The sequence below is a fragment of the Haliotis asinina genome, chromosome 6, assembly GCF_037392515.1.
Source record: "Haliotis asinina isolate JCU_RB_2024 chromosome 6, JCU_Hal_asi_v2, whole genome shotgun sequence".
Lineage (NCBI taxonomy): Eukaryota > Metazoa > Mollusca > Gastropoda > Lepetellida > Haliotidae > Haliotis > Haliotis asinina.
The window spans coordinates 33,802,209-33,822,589 of record NC_090285.1 but is presented as its reverse complement, the minus strand read 5'-3'; the positions used below and the strand labels follow the sequence as shown (position 1 = coordinate 33,822,589).

The 20,381-nt window shown below is 40.2% G+C and overlaps 1 protein-coding gene across 2 annotated transcripts in view; it reads left to right on the top strand.

Annotated features, from left to right (window-relative positions):
- The window catches only part of LOC137286325 (cation-independent mannose-6-phosphate receptor-like), a 62,282-nt gene extending 55,651 nt beyond the window's left edge, over positions 1–6,631 (top strand). For both annotated transcript variants that reach the window (XM_067818114.1, XM_067818115.1), the window contains exons 42-43: positions 155–230; positions 898–6,631. In XM_067818114.1, coding sequence (XP_067674215.1) covers positions 155–230; positions 898–1,062 — 241 coding nt within the window. In that variant the 3' untranslated portion in view covers positions 1,063–6,631. The remainder of the gene's footprint in view (positions 1–154; positions 231–897) is intronic.
- Positions 6,632–20,381: the final 13,750 nt, after the last annotated feature.

The following is a 20,381-nucleotide window of genomic DNA, read 5'->3' as shown; positions in this document are numbered from 1 at the left end:
AATGGGGTAGCCTAGTGGTTAAAGCGTTCACTTTTCATGCCAGAGACCCGAGTTCAATTCCCCACATGGGTACAATGTGTGAAGTTCTGGTGTCCCCCGCTGTGATGTTGCTGGAATATTGCTAAAACCAAAGTTATTCACTCTTTCTTTTCAGAGCTGCTTTTGCATCCCGAGTTAAAAGAACTTGCAGATGTCACACACGGACTGAAAGGCACATCAAGTATTCAATGGTGAGTAACATAACACTTAAGAGTAACATGTAGCCCACTTGTCTAAGGGTAGTTTATAGTAGATACCCTATCAAACTGGGGTACTGTACTTGAAAAAAGAGCAACTTGTTAATCCACTGTTCCTGACCTGCCTGGGATAATGGTTAGCCCTAGAAGCTTACACGGAAGAATTTGGAAACAATGTTTGATATGTTCTTCGCTAAAACTCACAAGTTGCAGTCAAATAGTGAGTATGAAAAGTTGAGGAGATGCCTGAGTGGAGTTACCTTCTTGCTGATCTTAGTACTAGTAGTAAATATTCAAACAAGAGTACAAGATTTCACATCAAGGGAGGTGCAAGTTGTTGCAGGAGACTTCTGTGGGTGAAAAATTTATTCAGAGATTATGGAGGGTCACATCAAGGGGTTATGGGATGGAGGTACAGTAGATGGAAGTGACTCCAGTAGTATACAGTTTCGTCATCCCTCCTTTTAATGAAGTCCTTATAAGTTGTAGCACAAGTTTAATTTCCAGATGCACTTTGATAGTGTTTATTGGTCTGTCTGCACCTATCTCATGTCGTGGTCTCACCAAAGTGACATCTACAACTCTCCCTCCCTCATTGAACAGACATGTAACCGAAACCCTAAACCCAGCTCACTCTCTCACTAACTCCCTTGATTTCCAGTTGACTCAAGATGATGAGGACCCCGAAGTGGATGAAGACTTCTTCATGGACCATGACAATGACATCACAACACTGCCTAATACATCTACAGACACCACAATACAGACGACAACGGCTCAAGTGCGGAGTTACCATGACGACAGCGATGATGATCTGCTGGAATGAGAACTAGATGTGTATTTCCATAACCATTGTTCGTATATGCTCATGACCACGTCATAATATGTCATCATCTCATCAAAAGCTCACACTAACTTCACGACAGATGGCTATTTATTTTTCTCCTTGTGTCACATCCATTGGTTTCACATGTATGTTTATTTCTAAAAGTGGATGGTCAGGATGAAAGTAACTTAGGAGATGGTCAGTTAAGGAGTACAAAGGTTATTGTAAACACAAACCTAACCTGTACCTTTGTAGTTACACTTCTGTTTACACTGAGAGGGTACAGATTACGAAACAGGATTGCAGCCATGACGTCTCACACTTCAGGATTTTTGGAGTTGTAAACACCTGACACCTGCATCACTTCAGGATGTCATCCAATATCATTCTTTCATGCAGTGATGTAATTGAAAGAACATTAAAAAGCTGTCTGGGAAATAGTTTCCAAATTTTGCTAGGTAGTCAGGCTAGGTATGCCTGAAAGTTACTAGCCCACAAAATAATTCACAAGTTTGAAATTTGAATGTAGACTCTAAGCAAGAGATTACCAAAGTAGATGAGGAGAAGATATTGTCAATATGACACAAATTTCGTCATGGAGGTACTTCTAATAATATGGTGAACATTTTTATCAGGTAATAATCATGCTTGATTTAAATGTGTATTATAACTTAAAAAGTCAGAGAGAGTGATGTATTTACAAAATGACTACATGAAAATTCCCTAGCCTCTTCCACAGTGATTGTGGAGATTTACTGTCCCATGTGGAGTTTACTATCCACAGACTGGTTAGTAGCAGCTTCACGTAATTCAGTCAGTCAGTAAACCGTTTATTTGTTTTTCAGGCCACCAGCCCATGTACATCATTGAACATAAATATATATAACAATATAGTGATAGTGACAATGACTATGCACTTCAGAGACAAACAATGTGTAACATATTTTGCCACATTTAGAATAATTTCATGATCTTTACTGCATACTAGTAATTTACAAGATCTATTCTCTTATCAGATTATATACTGGGCACACAAACAAAAACTGAACAACATCTTCAACTACTATATCAGTACTATTTTTACAGAAACACAAGTCAGTCAGCCACTTGCAGTCAGTGAGTCGCTCGCAGTAAGGATCAGTTGGCAGTTGGCACAGCACATTCATATTCCTGTAGCTGTCACCACAGTGGTCATGACAATGACCTGCATTCACTTCTGCATTCCTTTCAGGGGCAGTGGGGTAGCCTAGTGGTAAAAGCATTCTCTTGTCACCCTAGGTTGTATTCACAACATTCCTACAATGTGTGAAGAAATTTCTGGTGTCCTTTGCTTTGATATTGCGAAAAACATCGTAAAACTAAATTCAGTCAGTCAGCATTCCCTCTTCTTTCAGCAGCTTGACAAGGTACACTTCAAACATGAATGGTCATCCCCACTACAGCCAACCCCTCATTCAAACCTGGTGCCATGTTGCTGCAACCCTTAACATGCCAGCCTCCTTACATGGTGGGGTCAGATGCGAGACAGGTGCTTATCATGGTTGTTGATTCGTGAACTTCTTGCCAGTACTTGTTTTGTCATACCTTTTTCAGTGAGACAGTCAGTGTTAAAGACCTGAATCAATTGTTCTTTCCCCACACAAGAGGCACACACACCTTCACTTCCTTGTAGCCAGCTGATCCTGTATAGTAATGTATATACTACAAAAGTTCCAGTCACACTTGGGTAGCCTAGTGGATACAGTGTTTGCTTGTCACACAGAGCCAGGGTTCATTTCTCCACATTGATACGTTTGGTCCATTTCTGGTGTTCCCTGTCTCGATATTGCTGGAATGTTGCTAAAATCAGCGTAAAACCAAAATCACTCACACTCCATCCATTGTTTTCACTGAGACTGTCAGTCAAGCTTGTTTTCCTGTTGCTAATTATCAAGCAATAACAGCTTTTACTTCATTTGATACTGTTCTTGAATAAGTCAGTGATTGTGTCTACTGGATTATTTGAAAATTTATTAATTTCAAAATCTTTAGAATGTGTGGCTTTCACAAATGGTGCTTCATATGTTGTGAGATGCCTGGTGATAATCCGGTCACTACTTAATGTCTACACTTGAAGGTATATATCTCACAATTCAGTGAGTTCTGTAAATATATTTTGTTTGGATGTTTACTGTTCATAAGAGTAGAGTAATGTGCGTCCTTTGCCAGTCTCCTAGAGATAAGTACACCAGTATCAAGTAGACTAAGGTGCATTGTAGTGTATTTTGTTTTGAAGTATTTCTTCAAGGACAATAATTCATCATGCAGAGTTGTATCTCTTTGGTTGTTCCAGGATGTAGGGATTTGATGTTCCAAGTTGATCTGTTATATAGGAACTGAATTTGCCTTGTAATTTTGGAACTTGCCTGGAAAGTTACTCATAAGCATGCACCCAAAACCATCTTTTTTTTAAATAACCAATTTCTTTTCATAGATTAATTGTCATTTTCTGCTTTAATGACTCTTTTGTAACTTAATATGACTATGTATTTTTTTTTTTAATTTTGAATAAAATATCCCAGGTTTCACAAACAATCCTTAGCATTTAACAGTTTCACAAAGAACTGTTTGCTTGATTTGAATTGTTCTGAGTGTTTTGCAGACATATCACCATATAACTGTACAATTTCATTGTTTTGTATATAAAGGCCCATCTGCCAATTATGTATATTAGCAGTTGTGTAAACCCCATAACAAACAATTGGAATCTGTCCCTGTTTGTTTCACTAGATTCATATACATCTCTGTCAGCCATGTTATTGTAAAATCAGCTATTTGTAGACAATTTGATCTGAGAAATCTGACATGAATCTTATATCTGCAATCAGGGTTTTACACAGTATTTGTTCAAATTTAAATGAGTGCAAACAATTTGCGGTGAAAATCTGGGACCGAAAACAGTTTGGGTGTTCGAATTTTTTAATGTATGGATAATGAGAATGGAAGTTGTATAATCCTGTGGTGGCTTATTGAACTATACCCCAACCATTGCAGCTTGCAGCGGAATATGATTTGTACTGATCCGCAACATCTGGAAAGCTGTCATTATTTGAAAAAATTGACTTGATTATTGTAGTTAGTGTATGTGGTCATTAGCTCCAGCTGTTTTGTAGTAATATTGCTAATGTCACATATTTTAGCTCACACATCTATACACATTGAAATGGAGAGTGTGTGCATATTATTCACAGTGAAATCTGTTGGACCGGAATTTGTTTGGCAGTTTGAATCATTGAACTTATGTTGAATTAATAATGTACAATACATTTCCAAGTCACTGCAGTCACATGTTTAAGGTCTATTATGAAGCGGTTATATAGCAGTCATGGCTGTCCAAGAGGAGATGTAGCCTTGTAGTTTAAACATTTGCTCGTCACACTAATTCAGATTCGATTCCCCACATAGGGGCAATGTGTGAAGCCCATTTCTGGTGTCCCCGATGTGTAATTGCTAAAATCAATGTAAAACTAACATCACTCACTCATAAATGCAGATTTGTTTGTTCACTTGTACATAATGTCAGTTTAATGGGTACCCAGCTGTCCATTATGTGTCAGGATGGTTAGGTGTAGCCTCGTGGTTCAAACACTCACATGCTGAGGACTAGGAGTTATGTTCCCCAATGTGTCACACCCATGTCTGGTTTCTCCTCAGTAGCTACTATTTAGTGCGTGGGTATTTATGTTTTTTATCTAAGATGGGATTGATGTAGTTTTATGATTTATCAGGTCTAGTGCCTGACACTATCTGACAAGATTGTTTGCTAATAGATTTCCTACTAAATTTTGTTATGTTTGAATTTCAGAAAAAGATTAAACTTGTATTTGTAAGTTGTTGTTTCTCGCCGATGGGATGTATTTTTATTGATTTAAATATTCCGAATGATATGTGTGTATTTGTTACCATCAGTGTAAATATTGGTGTCTACCCAATAGATTCTACTTGTCTACACCTGCGAGGATTGATGTAGCAAGTGTAAAATGTAAATAATATTTCCCCATAGACTTGGAGATGTAGTGAATATGCTGAACATATGTTTGCTGTAAGAGTTGCTTCCCAAGGAACTGAGGAAGAATTTTCTACTCAGACAGTATTAAATAAACTATTTTTAAGCAAAAGATTTTATTTACATCTACTGTTAAACAAACCATGCCAAATACAATTGCTGATTCACCTATTAAATCAAGTCAATACAATTGCTGATTTCACTCTGTAATGAATGAAAATCTCTTGTTCTCTGTGATGGTTGTCATACTGTATGTTTGCAAGTTGAGTTCACTTGGTAAATTATTTCTTTATCCAGATTGTAGCAGCGCACAAGTGTAATAGTTTTGTAGGAAATCTGAAGTTCATATCCATGTATGTACACTAATTCAGTTACATATGATGAGAGAAACGACTAAAGGAATACAGGATAAATTCAAGCATTATTTTAATATTTTCCCATTTTCATTACCAGTTTTAATAGCTCTTGGAGGAATTCTGAGAACAGATGAAAAAACACTGCCATGAAGTGGTGTTACCTTATTTGTTTGCCTCGGTATATGTTACATAGAGCATCTGTTGTTTGATAGAAGTCTGTGCAATTTAATTATTAATATTAGGGGCATTTAGTTAAAAAATGTGGTATGTTCAGAAATGTGGTATGTTGTGATTTCTAGGTCTCATATAAAATTCCAATATCACATTTCCAACCCACATAAGCATGTCATATCAGTTCAATACAGTCCCATACAGACCTGAGGATTATTGTCCTCAGGTGCCAAATGGTGATGTCCATAATTAGCCTGGAGTGGTCTCAGGTTGACCTGAAATATATTATTGCTGTGAACATAATATTTAATAGGGATTTTGTTAACATGGGTGATGAGTTTGTGGGGAATTGTGAAAGTATCATGCTAAAGCCAGGCCAGTTTTCCTTGTTTTACAGATTTGCCTGTCATATTTTTTGCAAGAATGCAAGAATAAGAAAAATAAATAAATATGAATTTTCCCCTCTCAAAATGTTTTTATTGGCCAAAAATGTATACTTACAAGAATTTTTTTATTGTTTTTTTTCCCCCATATACACTTCATGACTTGCCAAAAGTGAAATACTTTGAATACTATAGAAGGAATATTACTTTGATTGGTGATTTGAGTTTATTTTTCCCCTCATGCCTTTAGGTTTTCAGAGGACAAAAATCCGTAAAACAAGAAATAAAATTGGTATGGCTAAAGCAAGAAATTGTTTTGACGCTTTGTTAGCTACATTTTACAGATTGTCCTTTTGTTTCCTTGTGCTCAGTGTGGCTTGTCTGACATTAGTATGTTGGATTCCATTTATGAACAGTTACAAAAGCTGTGATATGAATATTGTGATGTTTGCATGCAGAAGATGAATATAATTCATTGAAATAAATTATTATTTTTTTGTATCATGTCTAAAAGTTTGTAAAGAATATTGAAGCCTGTGCATGACAGTGGAAGCATTTCATTTGGTTAGATATACACCAATGGGGACATTAATAAAATGTTTGTGGATGATAAATTGATATACTGTTTTTTGTTTTGTCTTTTTTTTTTCTTTTGTTTTTTTGGGAGGGGGAGATCGCTGTGGTTGTTAGTGTTTAAATGGAACGTAATTGTTGGGGGTGACAACAGAAGGTAGAACTGTGATGTTCAGATATTTAATTTAATAGATATTAACATATACTCTAGATCCCCAGCATGCCATTCTTGTATACATGTCTGGACCATGGTTGTGATCTGATGACAATTACAAGGGAAAAGGCGCTGATTCCAAATATACAACACAATACATGTTGCCAAAATCAAGAGACCCGAGATGATCCGGGTAGAATAGGGTACATCATAGATTCGAATCCTTATTATCGGTTTATATTACAAGGGGGTATGCTCATTAAATGAAACGCCGAGAACAAGTAGGGTTGGTCACGTACGTTCATTTGTTTCACTCTGCCAACTCCTACGCTTACCCCCTTGTAATACAAACCAAGAATAGCGATTTAAATCTATGATCGTTTGTTTGTTAAAGTACTTTTATCCTGAGCTGAATAAAATCCTGACATAAATGTTCAGTTGGCAGGGTAAAATTATGAGGATTCGCAATCTTAATTTCACTTTATTCGATTTACTTTTGTGTTTAAAGTTCATCGGTACGTCTTCACTGCAAACAGACCTCAGGTCGCGATCCTTGATGTCATCGTAACGTTACTTGTCGTAATTTGACAGTTTATGTACGGTTGACAGTTTACGTACCCTTACAGTACTGATACCAGTACGATACCACGCTGTGTGGAACGGGACCTTGATTAGTAGAGCTTTGTCGCGATCAGCTGGAGGATGTATTGGTCAGGAACGTCTGGAAGGGAGATATAGCTTGTTCACCTCACATTTACCCAAAGGATTTTGAAAGCCTGGATTTTGTAATGTTTCACATTCTGGGAACCTCCAGAGGCAGGAAGCGTTTTCACGTGACCACCATTCCATCTTACAAGCGAACGTTGCTCTACACGTTGTCGACAACATGGACTGGCATTTAGTACCTGAATATACACAATTATACACAATGATAAATTTGATATTGTCCGTTTGGCTCCAAAGTGAACAGATGAATTTCAGTCTAACCTGAAAACTGATAAACATTAAATACTCAATGAAACGCTGATAAAACATCATACCAACTCTGATCTGTAGGGTTTTTTTCAGAATTTTTGTCCTATAAATGTAGCAGGGCTGTGGATGTAAATAGGCACAGACACACGCTACGGTTGTGTGCGATTGCCCGAGGAGTATTTAATAGTACATATAATAAAATCATCAATGTGCAATAATTCGAACTAGTAGTTATAAACAGACTTGATAACATACAATACACAGTAAGGTTACAACCAATCTGGCTAAGTATATAGCAAGATATATATTGATATATATTCTAATTGCAGTACCATTATGAACACGTTTTACAAATCATACTCATGTAGTGAGTGAGTAGGAGGTTAACTGATGTCTGTTATATTTCTAAGGTAATGAGTATACATGTAGTTAATTATGCAAAACAGTAGGACATGTTTTATACGAATTTCAAATGGACAATGCAAGCAATGAGCCTACCGTGTGGATGAGATCGGGTGTCGACCAGCGACACTCTGTATCCAGAACATAGCTGAATAAAATATATATACTCTCATAACTAAGAGTAATACACTTACACCATTTTGGGCAAGAGTTCCACCCGTAACCCACGCTCGAAATGTAATCGGTTTGTTATGATTATTTCAAGGGGATAGGGTTTAGGGTTTAGATTTAACATTATATTAGGTTTAATTTTAGGATTAGGGTTAGGTTTAGGGTAAGCCTTCTATAAAACCATCTATTACAACACACAGAATGAATTTAAAAAACGAAAACGGGGGTTACGGGCGGAAATCTTTCCCAATTTTGAAATGTTATAATTCGCATACTGTATACACATGCCTAACCACAACAGAACTTAAATGCACTTATTCTACAACACATTCAGACTCTTGCCTCATGCACATGAGAGTAAAGATATAGAAAAGCTGTTTGTTAGTAATTACAAAAGCTTACAATTGATGAGCCTGACTTAGCATATATAATGGATAAGATTTAGATAATAGGAAATACCTAGTTAATTTTAATAGAACATGTTTGCTGTACTGTAACATCTAAATGCAAAAATACAAATATACAGAGATATATTGAACTATCCTTAATTGGAAAATATTTCTGTCGAGTGTCACTTTGTTGAGTGAGAGTGTGCAGAATGAGTGCAGGCTGTTAGACAATAGATTGGCCAATCAGTTGACCACGTGATGGCTTGGGTTTGTTAAGGGTTTGAGGAACACATGACCTACATACCTACATTTTAACGAATCTACTGACTGCCACATAAAGAAAAAGATGTTGTTTAATAAACTATCATTCAAACATTGACTCAGTTCACTGTTTGATACGAGGGAGAAGTGCAGAGAAACCGACTGCCGCGTGTGCGAGAACCACCTGCACAAGTGCCGACAAATATATGTTTCATTAACCTGTGCTGTGCCATCACCATCCGTACTCGCACACATGACAGTCCCGTTCATCTGCACGCTAAAAATATCAACACATATTTGGCTGATATTGATGAGTGGCCCGCTAATATACAATGACAAATGCAACGTAATGACAGCTGTTACTAACAGATCCTTGTCTAAGACTTTTCAAGACTGTATAAGGACACTGCAATCATTTCTGTCAATGCGTCAGCTCAGGATTTAATGTCTTTGGGCGGTCACAATTCGATTGAGTGACACATATCGACGCGAAATGTTGGGTGTGTGGCGTGCGTTGAGCCGATATTGCATTAAGGATCTGTACTAATATTATTATATTTGAAATGTCTCATATTTGACAGCCCACGTATTTCATGACAGGTGGAGGAGATTCAATCATTAGCATCTGAGCGTTTGAAGCGGTAGAGTAACCTCCCTTGGGCGTGGCAGCATCCAGTGTTCATGGAAACTTTCTCAAGGACTCCCTGCCGTCGTACACAGGCTGACTCACAAAACTCAAGTTTACCGGGGTCAGTCGCGCTGCCGTATTTATGCACGCACTGTAGGGAGGGCAGTGGCGAGCTTTTGTTTTCATATGATTTACAGTCATATGCTTGAAAACGGTGTAAAAAGCTGTGCCGAAGAAGAAGCTATACCGAAAAGTCGCTACACTGTAAAGAGAAAAGTTTATCATCCATAGAATTCGTCATCTCTATGCCGCCAAGTTCTAGAATGCCACCGAAACAAATGTTTGTTTGTTTGTTTGTTTGTTTGTTTGTTTGTTTGTTGCTTAAGACCTCACTCAGTACTCTTCTAGTTACATGACAGTGGTCTGGAAATAGTCGATTCTGGACCAGACAGTACTGTGGTCAAAATCATGAGTATCTGCGCAACTGAGATACGATGACATGTGTCAACCAAGTCTGTCAGGGGACGGAAGATCAGTTCTAACCAGGATCTTATCGGATCAGTGGTGATCTTACCCAGTGACACACCTGTATGTCCAGTGAGCATGTCTAACGCCTGACCTTCTACCATGCATGTCCCCGTTTGTACCAGAAGACATAATCGCACTGATTTTCCCCAAACAAGAAGCTGAAGCCTATTTCCGCGTAACCAGAGGGCATACACCACTACTGGCGCACAATCGATCACGTTGGAACGCTTGATAGTATATAAGTGGTCAAGAGTTTCAAAAACGTGCAAATCACCGCTTACTAAAAGCTATGTAAATGTCAAAGCACTTCCAGGAAGCTTATCTCAGCAGGCTACATTGTAAGACGACACGTAGCGTCCCCCGACCAATAACGATTGAGTGACATGTATCATCTTCCGTACAGAAATTCAGAAAGACATGAAAGACTGATCTTGAATAAGACCACGTTGCCAACTTGAACGTAACTCTACGCGGTGTCGACAACGATGCAGCTCTAGATTTTGTGTTGTCGAACGCTTGGACTGTGTTCTAGGGAGTTGCAGTTTGATGTGCAGAGTTCATCAAGTCTCTGTACCTGGATCCAGTATTCGGCATCTTCTAGGCATGATGGACCCGTGAAGATCCGGATTTGAATTGATCTTCAGTAACCCATGCTTGTCATAGAGGCCACTAACAGGATCGGGTGGTCAGTCTTGTCGTAGAGGCGACTAACAGGATCGGGTGGTCAGGCTTGTCGTAGAGGCGACTAACAGGATCGGGTGGTCTGTCTTGTCGTAGAGGCCACTAACAGGATCGGGTGGTCAGGCTTGTCGTGAGAGGCGACTAACGGGATCGGGTGGTCAGTCTTGTCGTAGAGGCGACTAACAGGATCGGGTGGTCTGTCTTGTCGTGAGAGGCGACTAACAGGATCGGGTGGTCAGGCTCGCTGACTTGGTTGACACATGTCATCGTATCCCAGTTGCATAGATTGATGTTCATGCTGCTGATCACTGGAATGTCTGGTCCAGAATCCATTATTAACAGATTGCTACCATATAGTTGAAATATTGCAATATTTAAACAATAACCAAACATCCAGGCATGAAGACCTCCCTGGAGTTACTACATGACGTGTGTTACCTGCAACCATACTTATCCTACATGTATGATGACATGATGGTCTAACTAACGGGATCGGGTGGTTGACCACAAATCTGACCTGTCCTTTTTCTAATCACTGTTCATGATATTACCCAGCACTGAAGCAGTTTACATGCCGCAATGGTATGACTTAAATAGTATTTAAAAAACTATGAAACGCCCGTCCTAACTCATTGTTGCCTGAACTCTTGTTGGGGCGGTGGAGTAGGCCAGTGGTTAAAGCGTTTGCTCGTCGCGCCGAAGGTCGGGTTCGATTCTTTACATGGGTAAAATCTGTGAAACACATTTCTGGTGTCCCTTAGTGATATTCTTGGAATATTGCCAAAAGCGGCGTAAACTAAACTCACTCACTCACTCACGTAGCCCGGGGGATTCCATCAACGATATAGATCCACACCAACACATGTGTGTCATGATGTGGATCAAGTGGTCATGTACACCGACCGTCCGGTCTGTTGTTCATGATATTTATCATCAGTTTGTCTGGACCAAATTTGAGAATTTATAGGGATATGACTGGAATATTACGAACATTCAGCGTCTTTCTCATATATGTTTTAATCGCATCCATTGACAATTGAATCTCCGTGACATATATATTTATGGCGCTTTCTTCAAAAGCAACACTGGTTGTATTATCGATTGTTTCGCACAAAAATGCCCCAGAAGCCTAAGGATTGCCGAGTGATTTTGACAACTAGCCTGTATCTAAGGCAAGTGACAGCTATCCCGTATCTAAGGCGAGTGACAGCTATCCTGTATCTAAGGCAAGTGACAGCTTTCCCGTATCTAAGGCGAGTGACAACTATCCCGTATCTAAGGCGAGTGACAACTATCCCCTTTCTAAGGCGAGTGACAACTATCCCGTATCTAAGGCGAGTGACAACTATCCCGTATCTAAGGCGAGTGACAACTATCCTGTATCTAAGGCAAGTGACAGTTTTCCCGTATATAAGGCAAGTGACAACTATCCTGTATCTAAGGCGAGTGACAGCTATCCCGTATCTAAGGCGAGTGACAACTATCCCGTATCTAAGGCGAGTGACAACTATCCCGTATCTAAGGCGAGTGACAACTATCCCGTATCTAAGCCGAGTGACAACTATCCCGTATCTAAGGCGAGTGACAACTACCCTGTATCTAAGGCGAGTGACAACTATGCTGTATCTAAGGCGAGTGCTTCTTATGGCACTCGGAAATACTGATATGACTTTAGGTAGTGTTATGATCCATACAATGTTGTGTGTGTTCTTCTTAGTATTATTAGATGGGGACTTCCATAATCCAGCTTAGGGTTTATGCAAAAGGATTCAGTTAGAGTTGATGGATCAACTGGGTAGCGTGGTGGTTGAGTGAGTGAGTTTGTTTTACGCCGCCTTTAGCAAAGTTACAGCAATATCACTACTGGGGACACCGGAAATGAGCTTCACACATTGTACTCAGTTTGGTGGTTGGAGTCATTCCCGACATGGTGTGTCAGATCTAAAAGAGTGCCATGGATGCTCGTGGTTTAAACGATGGAACAATGTGGTGTCAACGATGGAGGAATATGGGATCAACGTTGGAGGAATGTGGTGTGCGATAGAGGAATGTGGTTTATACGATGGAGGAATGTGGTGTGTACGATGGAGGAATGTGGGGCCAACAATGGAGGAATGTAGTGTGTGCGACGGAGGAATGGTGTGCGATTGAAGAATGTGTTGTATACGATGGAGGAATGTGTTGTATACGATGGAGGAATGTGATTTATACGATGGAGGAATGTGGTGTCAACGATGGAAGAATGTGGTGTCAACGATGGTGAAATGCAATGCATACAATGGAAGAATGTTGACCTTAACATGAAAGAATGTTTTGTATACAATTGGAGGAATGTTGTGTATACAATTTATAGACTGTTCTGTATACGATGGAAAACTGATCTGTATATGATTGAGGAATGTGATGTTTACAGATCAGGAATGTGGTGTGTACATTGAAGGAATGTTGTTTGTCATATGCTATGGGTGGATGTTTTGCATACTACCATGACGGTTGTGTATACGATGGAGGAATGTGATGTATACAGTATAGGAATGTGGTGTATACGATGGAGGAATGCGGTTTATTGAAGGAATGTAGTGTGGAAGGGATAAACATTCTGGGAACGTGGTGTACACAAGCGAGATACGTAGAATAGATGTACCTGTGAAGTATTGACGTTGTGTAGCATATGGTTCGCGTGGTTGCTGACAATACCTTAATTGTGGCTGCCTGGAGTCTAGCTCACTCCACAATCTGAATCTCAATTATTATAAAGCCTTTGTAGAAATCCGGAATCTAACGATCGCGAGATCGAAAGCCACATACACTGTAGCTCACATCATGCTGCTGTCACATCATTGAAACACCGTTACAAGCACTGGATATTCTCTAAAGCGCTAACAATCTCACAGGACTAGATGATAAATATCTAACTTTAATCGCTAATTCAAAGAATGCGTAAAGCTTGTCTCCTCGCACCATGATTTGACGCGCTCAAGTAACTGTTCAAATCTCCGTAGACGAATACAAACAAGCAGTGCCTCACGGTGTTTGACTGCACGCCACATAGCTGCTGTTCATATCAGTATAGAAATGTATCAGTCTATCAATCATGTGTGTGCTGGGCGCGTGACGACTGAGCGAGGTCAGTTAGGGTCAGTGGATGCAGTTTTCATGAACAATATACGCACCTGTCTTCCCCTCACTCATTAATCAAATCAACACTACCACCGTCTCATAAGGCTCGTTCAATACACCAGCGTGTCGCTACAGATATACTTGATGCTTGTATTGTGGGACAGGCTGATAGACAACCGCGTCGTAACGGATGTGATACTAAATGAATGATTTAGACGATAGGAGCTGTGAGACACGAGATTGTTTGACAATGACGTCACGGCGACAGGTGCGATGCTACTATTTAATGAAAATATTGCTGTGGATGATCCAAAAACATCGTTGTTTGGCTTTTTCGTGATATTAATAGAACCGTTCAAATTGGTTTGTTGTTTAATGCCGCACTCAGCAGTAGTCAAGTTACATGGCGGCGGTCTGGAAATAATCGAGTCTGGATCGGACAATCCAGTGATCAATGATTAGCATTGATCTACGCAACTTGGATTTGATGACATGTGCCAAAGAAGTCAGGGAGACTGACTACCCGATCCCATTAGTCGTCTCTTACGACAAGCATGGTTTACTGAAGATCATTTTAAACCCGGATCTTCGCGAGTTCCATATTCCGAGATTCTGCAGAATAGTTGCTAGGAACCGCATCGGATTCAGAAAGAAATGGTGACTCCAGCGTCTTACGGAGACGGTATAACGCCAGACAGTCTTGAGATTGACAGCATGAGCATCGATCTACGAAACTGGGTTACGATGACCCTGTCAGCGAGTCTGATACGCGATCTCGTTAGTCATAGTGTGTAAATCTATAAAACAATAGGTCGTTTTTGCAATAACACCATTTGTTTAACACTAATATCACCTTGAAAGTAGACGATCAACTTAAATATTCATTATCACGAGAGCAGGAAAATAATCGAGACAAACCAGTGGTTGATATTGTAAGCAACATAAACACAGTCAGGGGTACGCTGATATGCAGCCAGTCATAACTTTCCCTGCCTAGTCAATTCCACCAGTTACCATGGAAACAGTGGCAAACAATAACGGGCAGATCATCGTTGGCTATCTTATACGGAAACGGTCAATGACTCGCATGATCTGTTTGTAGCTATGGTAACGTTATGAAATCCATTTGACATGGCGCATTTGTGATGAAGTCTATTCCGACATGACATTACCTGGTTCATAACGTTTTATCCACTTCATATTTTGCGTTTTCAGGAATAGCTGAGGCGACAGCTGACCATTAAACACGTTGTCGGGTTGGAGAAGAGTGAGTAAGTAAGTTTAGTTTTACGCTGCGTTCCGCAATATCCTAGCTATATGGCGACGGTCTGTAAATAATCGAGTCTGGACCAGATCATCCACTGATCAACAACATGAGCATCGGTCTACGCATTTGGGATCCAATGGCACGTGTCGGTGAGCTTGACCACTGGATCCTGTTGGGTCACCGAAAACAAGTTATAATCCGAATCTCCACGGGCCTGTCGGTATTGAAGACTACTGTTAACTACTGATATTGACGACTGGCGACTGACTGTACCTATTTCACAGTTGGCATGGGTTCCCTGGATACCTGCTGGATATACTTATAAAACACCAGTTTACAAAGAACAGCGTCATCCGGTTGTATGAAACGTTCATCTGGTAATGGTTGCAATAAACACAACTGATTAATAAAATCTCTAATCTTTCATTAGCTAATGGGATCACAGGGCGGACATGGAACTATTCAGCCACCAAGAGCCAGTGAGTTTCACCGTAATATTTAATGTATCTGAGTAAATGTATCATTAGCATTTGAAACTACTGTGGCCATCTGTACATTGTCTATAGATGAGCCAAAAGCTAAAACAACAAGGTAAACCTAGCCGGAATGACGTTTGACGTCACACTAGGAGCGGCGTCCACTCACGTGTCTCTGTGAGCGTTTCCTTGCACTGTTAATGGTTCTATCCATTCTGTCCAGCACACGAACTATCCATGTAAGCCAACCTGCCATTTGACATGGGCACCGATATTACTGCGTGTTGTTTAACGCTGAGATCAGCAATGCTACAGCTATATGTCGACGTTCTGTAAATAATCGGGTCTGGACCAGATAACCCAGTGATCAACAACATGACCACCGTTCTCCGTAACTCGGACACAATGACGTGTCAGCAATGTCAGCGAGCCGGATCGTCTGAAACTGTTTGTTGCCCGTTGCGATAAGCATGAATTGATGAAGACTGGTTTTAACCCGATCTAAACATTGATGTGACATTGATGTGACGTGGTCGGGGATCGAACTCAGTCCTTCTGCTCATACGGCACTGAACACTACACCGCGAATGTGTTCTCAATAAAGAATACACTGTGTAAGAGACAGATGGGGTGAGTGCGTGAGTCTGGTTGTACGCAGGTTTTTTCAATATTCCAGCAATGTCACAGCTGCGGAACCAGGTATTGGCTTCACACACTGTACCCATGTTGGGGATCGAACACGGGTTTCGGCGTGACAAGCGAACGCCTCACCACTAGGCCACCCACCATGCTATACAACATGGAAGTCAGCATGGCAATGGTATTACATGGGTGGTGACAGTATGGGAACATTCTCTTTTGCAGTTACTGAACCATCTCTTCGCTTTGAGAAAAAAATATTCGGGTCTTGAATGGGGACAGTCGAGTTATCCTTATAATTCCAGTCGTACTCATTGAAAAGTTATTAGTCTATTCTATAATATTCCTTTCCATATCTGGGGCAGTGGGGTAGCCTCGTGGTTAAAGCGTTCGCTCGTCACGCGAAGAACCGGGTTCGATTCCCCACATGGGTACAATATGTGAAGCCCATTTTCTGGTGTCCCCTGCCGTGATATTGCCGGAATATTGCTAAAAGCGGCGTAAAACTAAACTCACTCACTCACTCCTTTCCATATCTTAAAAGTCGGCGTAGTGTCACCTGTGGTCTTCCTCCACATTTACCACTTTCATTATACCGTTACAGAGCACGACTGTAGCCGTTACAAAGGAGCATGATGAAAGTGGGATTCATACACAGCGTGTCCTAGTATGACAAGGGGACATAACTCTTCAATGCGAATTATAGCCTTTCTTTCACAGTTTACGTACCTGGGACACGTTAATGATGATCATGGCAATATTAAATTGTTTCTAAGAAACCTCAGATGAGTTTCACTTTGTTAAGCTCTGTAACGCAACGCCACGAAGTCAAGATGATTTAAACTGAAATAACGTTTGCATAACTTGTACCAAGGTCTTGACACTGTTTTAGCCTATGTTCCAGGGGACAGCTGCCCCCCTCCTCAACTAGTCTACCTATTGCCCTGATAACGGCAACATTGACGAATGTGTGTCACTGTCTGGATACTCACTCACTAACTCACTCACTCACTCACTCACTCACTCACTCACTCACTCACTCGTTCGTCGATTGCTGCTTTCAGCACAGGCGTACCTGATCTGACTACATCCCACTCTGACATAAATTGAACATTGCATTATATTATTATTATTATTAACTAATAATTATTAATAATTATTATTAACTATTACATCTTGTTCCATTTATATACTGGATGCGTTTACTTACAATCAGCCCAATCAACCGTGGAAAAGAAAAACATCCCTGTGTAATCAATTTGTAAACAGTAAACTCGAGGTTCATATCGGTTTTACATGTAAAACTCGGAGCCATGTTAAACTGTATTCATTTATCTTCTGTGCAATTTGCACGCCTAAGTTCCCTATCGAGGAATATTCCTGCATTATATCTTCCTTTTTTTAAGTTCGTCACAAAACCTATATCAAAATCACTCCAGTGGAGGTGAATTGCATCAAATCAGAAAATTAAATCAAGCGTTCTCTAGTGGTGTCAAGTGAAGCTCTAACACGATTTATTCAGCCCTTTTCCATCCACTTCCCCCAACTCGACCTTCTTCGATCAGATTTGCCTGCTTCAAGGGTCTCTGGGACAACACGACAGTCAAGGTATCTGAAGCATCTCAAGAGGCAGTCGCCATCTACAGTATTCGTTCTGAAGAAATTCTAATAATTATTAAGCGACGCTCTCTGTTCCGCCGGCGATCGATCTTGCGGTGACACGAGATATCGTTCACAGTAATTACTGCCGTTTACAAAGACAACGGAGTGATTAGTAGAGGCAACAAAGGAGAGTCGCCTATCATTGTAATGACGACGGGCAATGAGACGACCTACTGAATGTCTCTTTCCTATTGCCTTAAACATTGTAGCTCCCTGTGGCAGTAGGTCGTTCACAATGATGCCACAGAGTCGTATGTGTTTCTGTTAATGTCGCTTTGGGGATAATTGAACTCGGGGATAGTGTTACAATACCTTTACATTGAATGCGGACGTGTCGGAGAATTATTATTGTAGTTTAAATTGTTTGTAGATACTGTTTCCGCGCTACTTCCCACTGGCGGGAGGGGAAGCTAGACATCTACGACGGAGGACGACATCTTCTGTCCACCAGGGCTGACAGGACGCAGCGACTTGTTAGTACTGATATGTGAGTGTGGTTTACGCCGCGTTTGACGATATTCGAGCAATATCGCGGTGGGGCACCAGAAAGGTGCTTCACGCATTACATCCTTGTGGGGAATCGAACCCGAGTCTTCGACGTGACGAGCGAACGCTTTAACCACTAGGCTACCCCACTGTCCATTATCACTGATGATGTTTGGAATGAAACATTGGTTCTCTGTATTGTGAGGCTGCTGGGAGGAAAACGACTGTCGTTTTACGGATGGACAGCAGGTACAGATGGATTGATACTGATGGATTTTCAGAAAATAGATATGGATTGATAATGACGGATTGACAGAATGTAAGTATGGACTGATACTGACGGATTGACAGAATGTAAGTATGGACTGATACTGACGGATTGACAGAATGTAAGTATGGATTGATACTGACGGATTGACAGAATGTAAGTATGGACTGATACTGACGGATTGACAGAATGTAAGTATGGATTGATACTGACGGATTGACAGAATGTAAGTATGGATTGATACTGACGGATTGACAGAATGTAAGTATGGATTGATACTGACGGATTGACAAATGATAGAGATGGATTGATATTGACGGACTGATAAAAGGTAGAGATGGATTGACACTAACGGATTGACTGAAGGTAGACATGGATTGATATTGACGGATTGACTGAAGGTAGACATGGATTGGTATTGACGTATTGACAAAAGGTACAGATGTATGGATACTGACGGAAAGATCGAAAAGAAGACATGGATTGATGTAAATTATGCCTACTGCAGTGTAAAACAGATTATCTACATAGTTTAAATCACATTGTTTCACTAATATATTATTCATTTCCATGGCAATAATTTAATGCTAACAGAATTAGTGTCCGCATATATCTCTCTGCGCGCATGCCTCGCTGACCCCGAACACCGTATTAATGTCGTAAAAATAATGCATGTCAGACAGCGAACATAAATTTGTTAAAACACCACTTTACCAGCATTTATCCATCAATCAATTCACACTATGTGAATAATAATTATTGTCATTACTCAGACTCAGATTGTCGCGTATTGTCGCGAACTTTTTCTTAAATTTGACGATATTTTCAATCCAGCATCAATGTGTTTTGATGTTATCGGTCTCAAAGCAGCTGAGACTATCTACTATGGCTTTACACTTATGTATTGAATAATAAAGCTATTGAAAGTTGATCTTCAGTAACCAACGATTGTTTTAAGAGGCGGCTAACGGGGATGGGTGGTCACGTCACTTTCACGTCACTCCTATAGCTCAGTGAGTTTGGTTTTATTCCGTTTTTAGCAATATTCCAGCAATACCACGACGGGGAAACAAGAACATGCAGGCTTCAATCGTTGTACACGTGAGGGGAATCAAACCCGGATCTTTTGAGTGGCGAGTTAACCCTTTCACCACCAGGCTACCCAATCGCCCCTCAAATGGCTAAAGATATTGGTACAAGGTATAAAAGTTCGAGCTTTTTTAACATTTGTGATGTACGACGTCGTGCTTCCTTCGAATACAAATGTCTGTTGAAACATCTGGTAAATACAATTTCAGGTGTAATGATTTTAGATCAATTTCTATAGTTCTCTTCAACATTTTAGACTCATTAGTGTCCGGTAGCCACCGTATCCATCCAGCTCTTCTATACTAGATTTCGCTAAATATTCGATACTGTTTAAAGGTACTGTTTACACATGAACTGATGTATTGAAAATCAATTCGTAACCTTGAAAAGGTTATTGTCATGAGTTCATGAATGATGAAGCTCAATGAAAATAGACGAATTCTTTCCAAAACTTTACCCTACACCGTAGCTTTCTCAAAACACGATATTTGCAAATGCGTTTTAACAATTTGATGCACGATCCAGGCGCAATTCATCTACATAAGGTTTGCATTTGGTTCCCCAAGTTAGTGGAGAAATTCATCTTCTTTTGTGT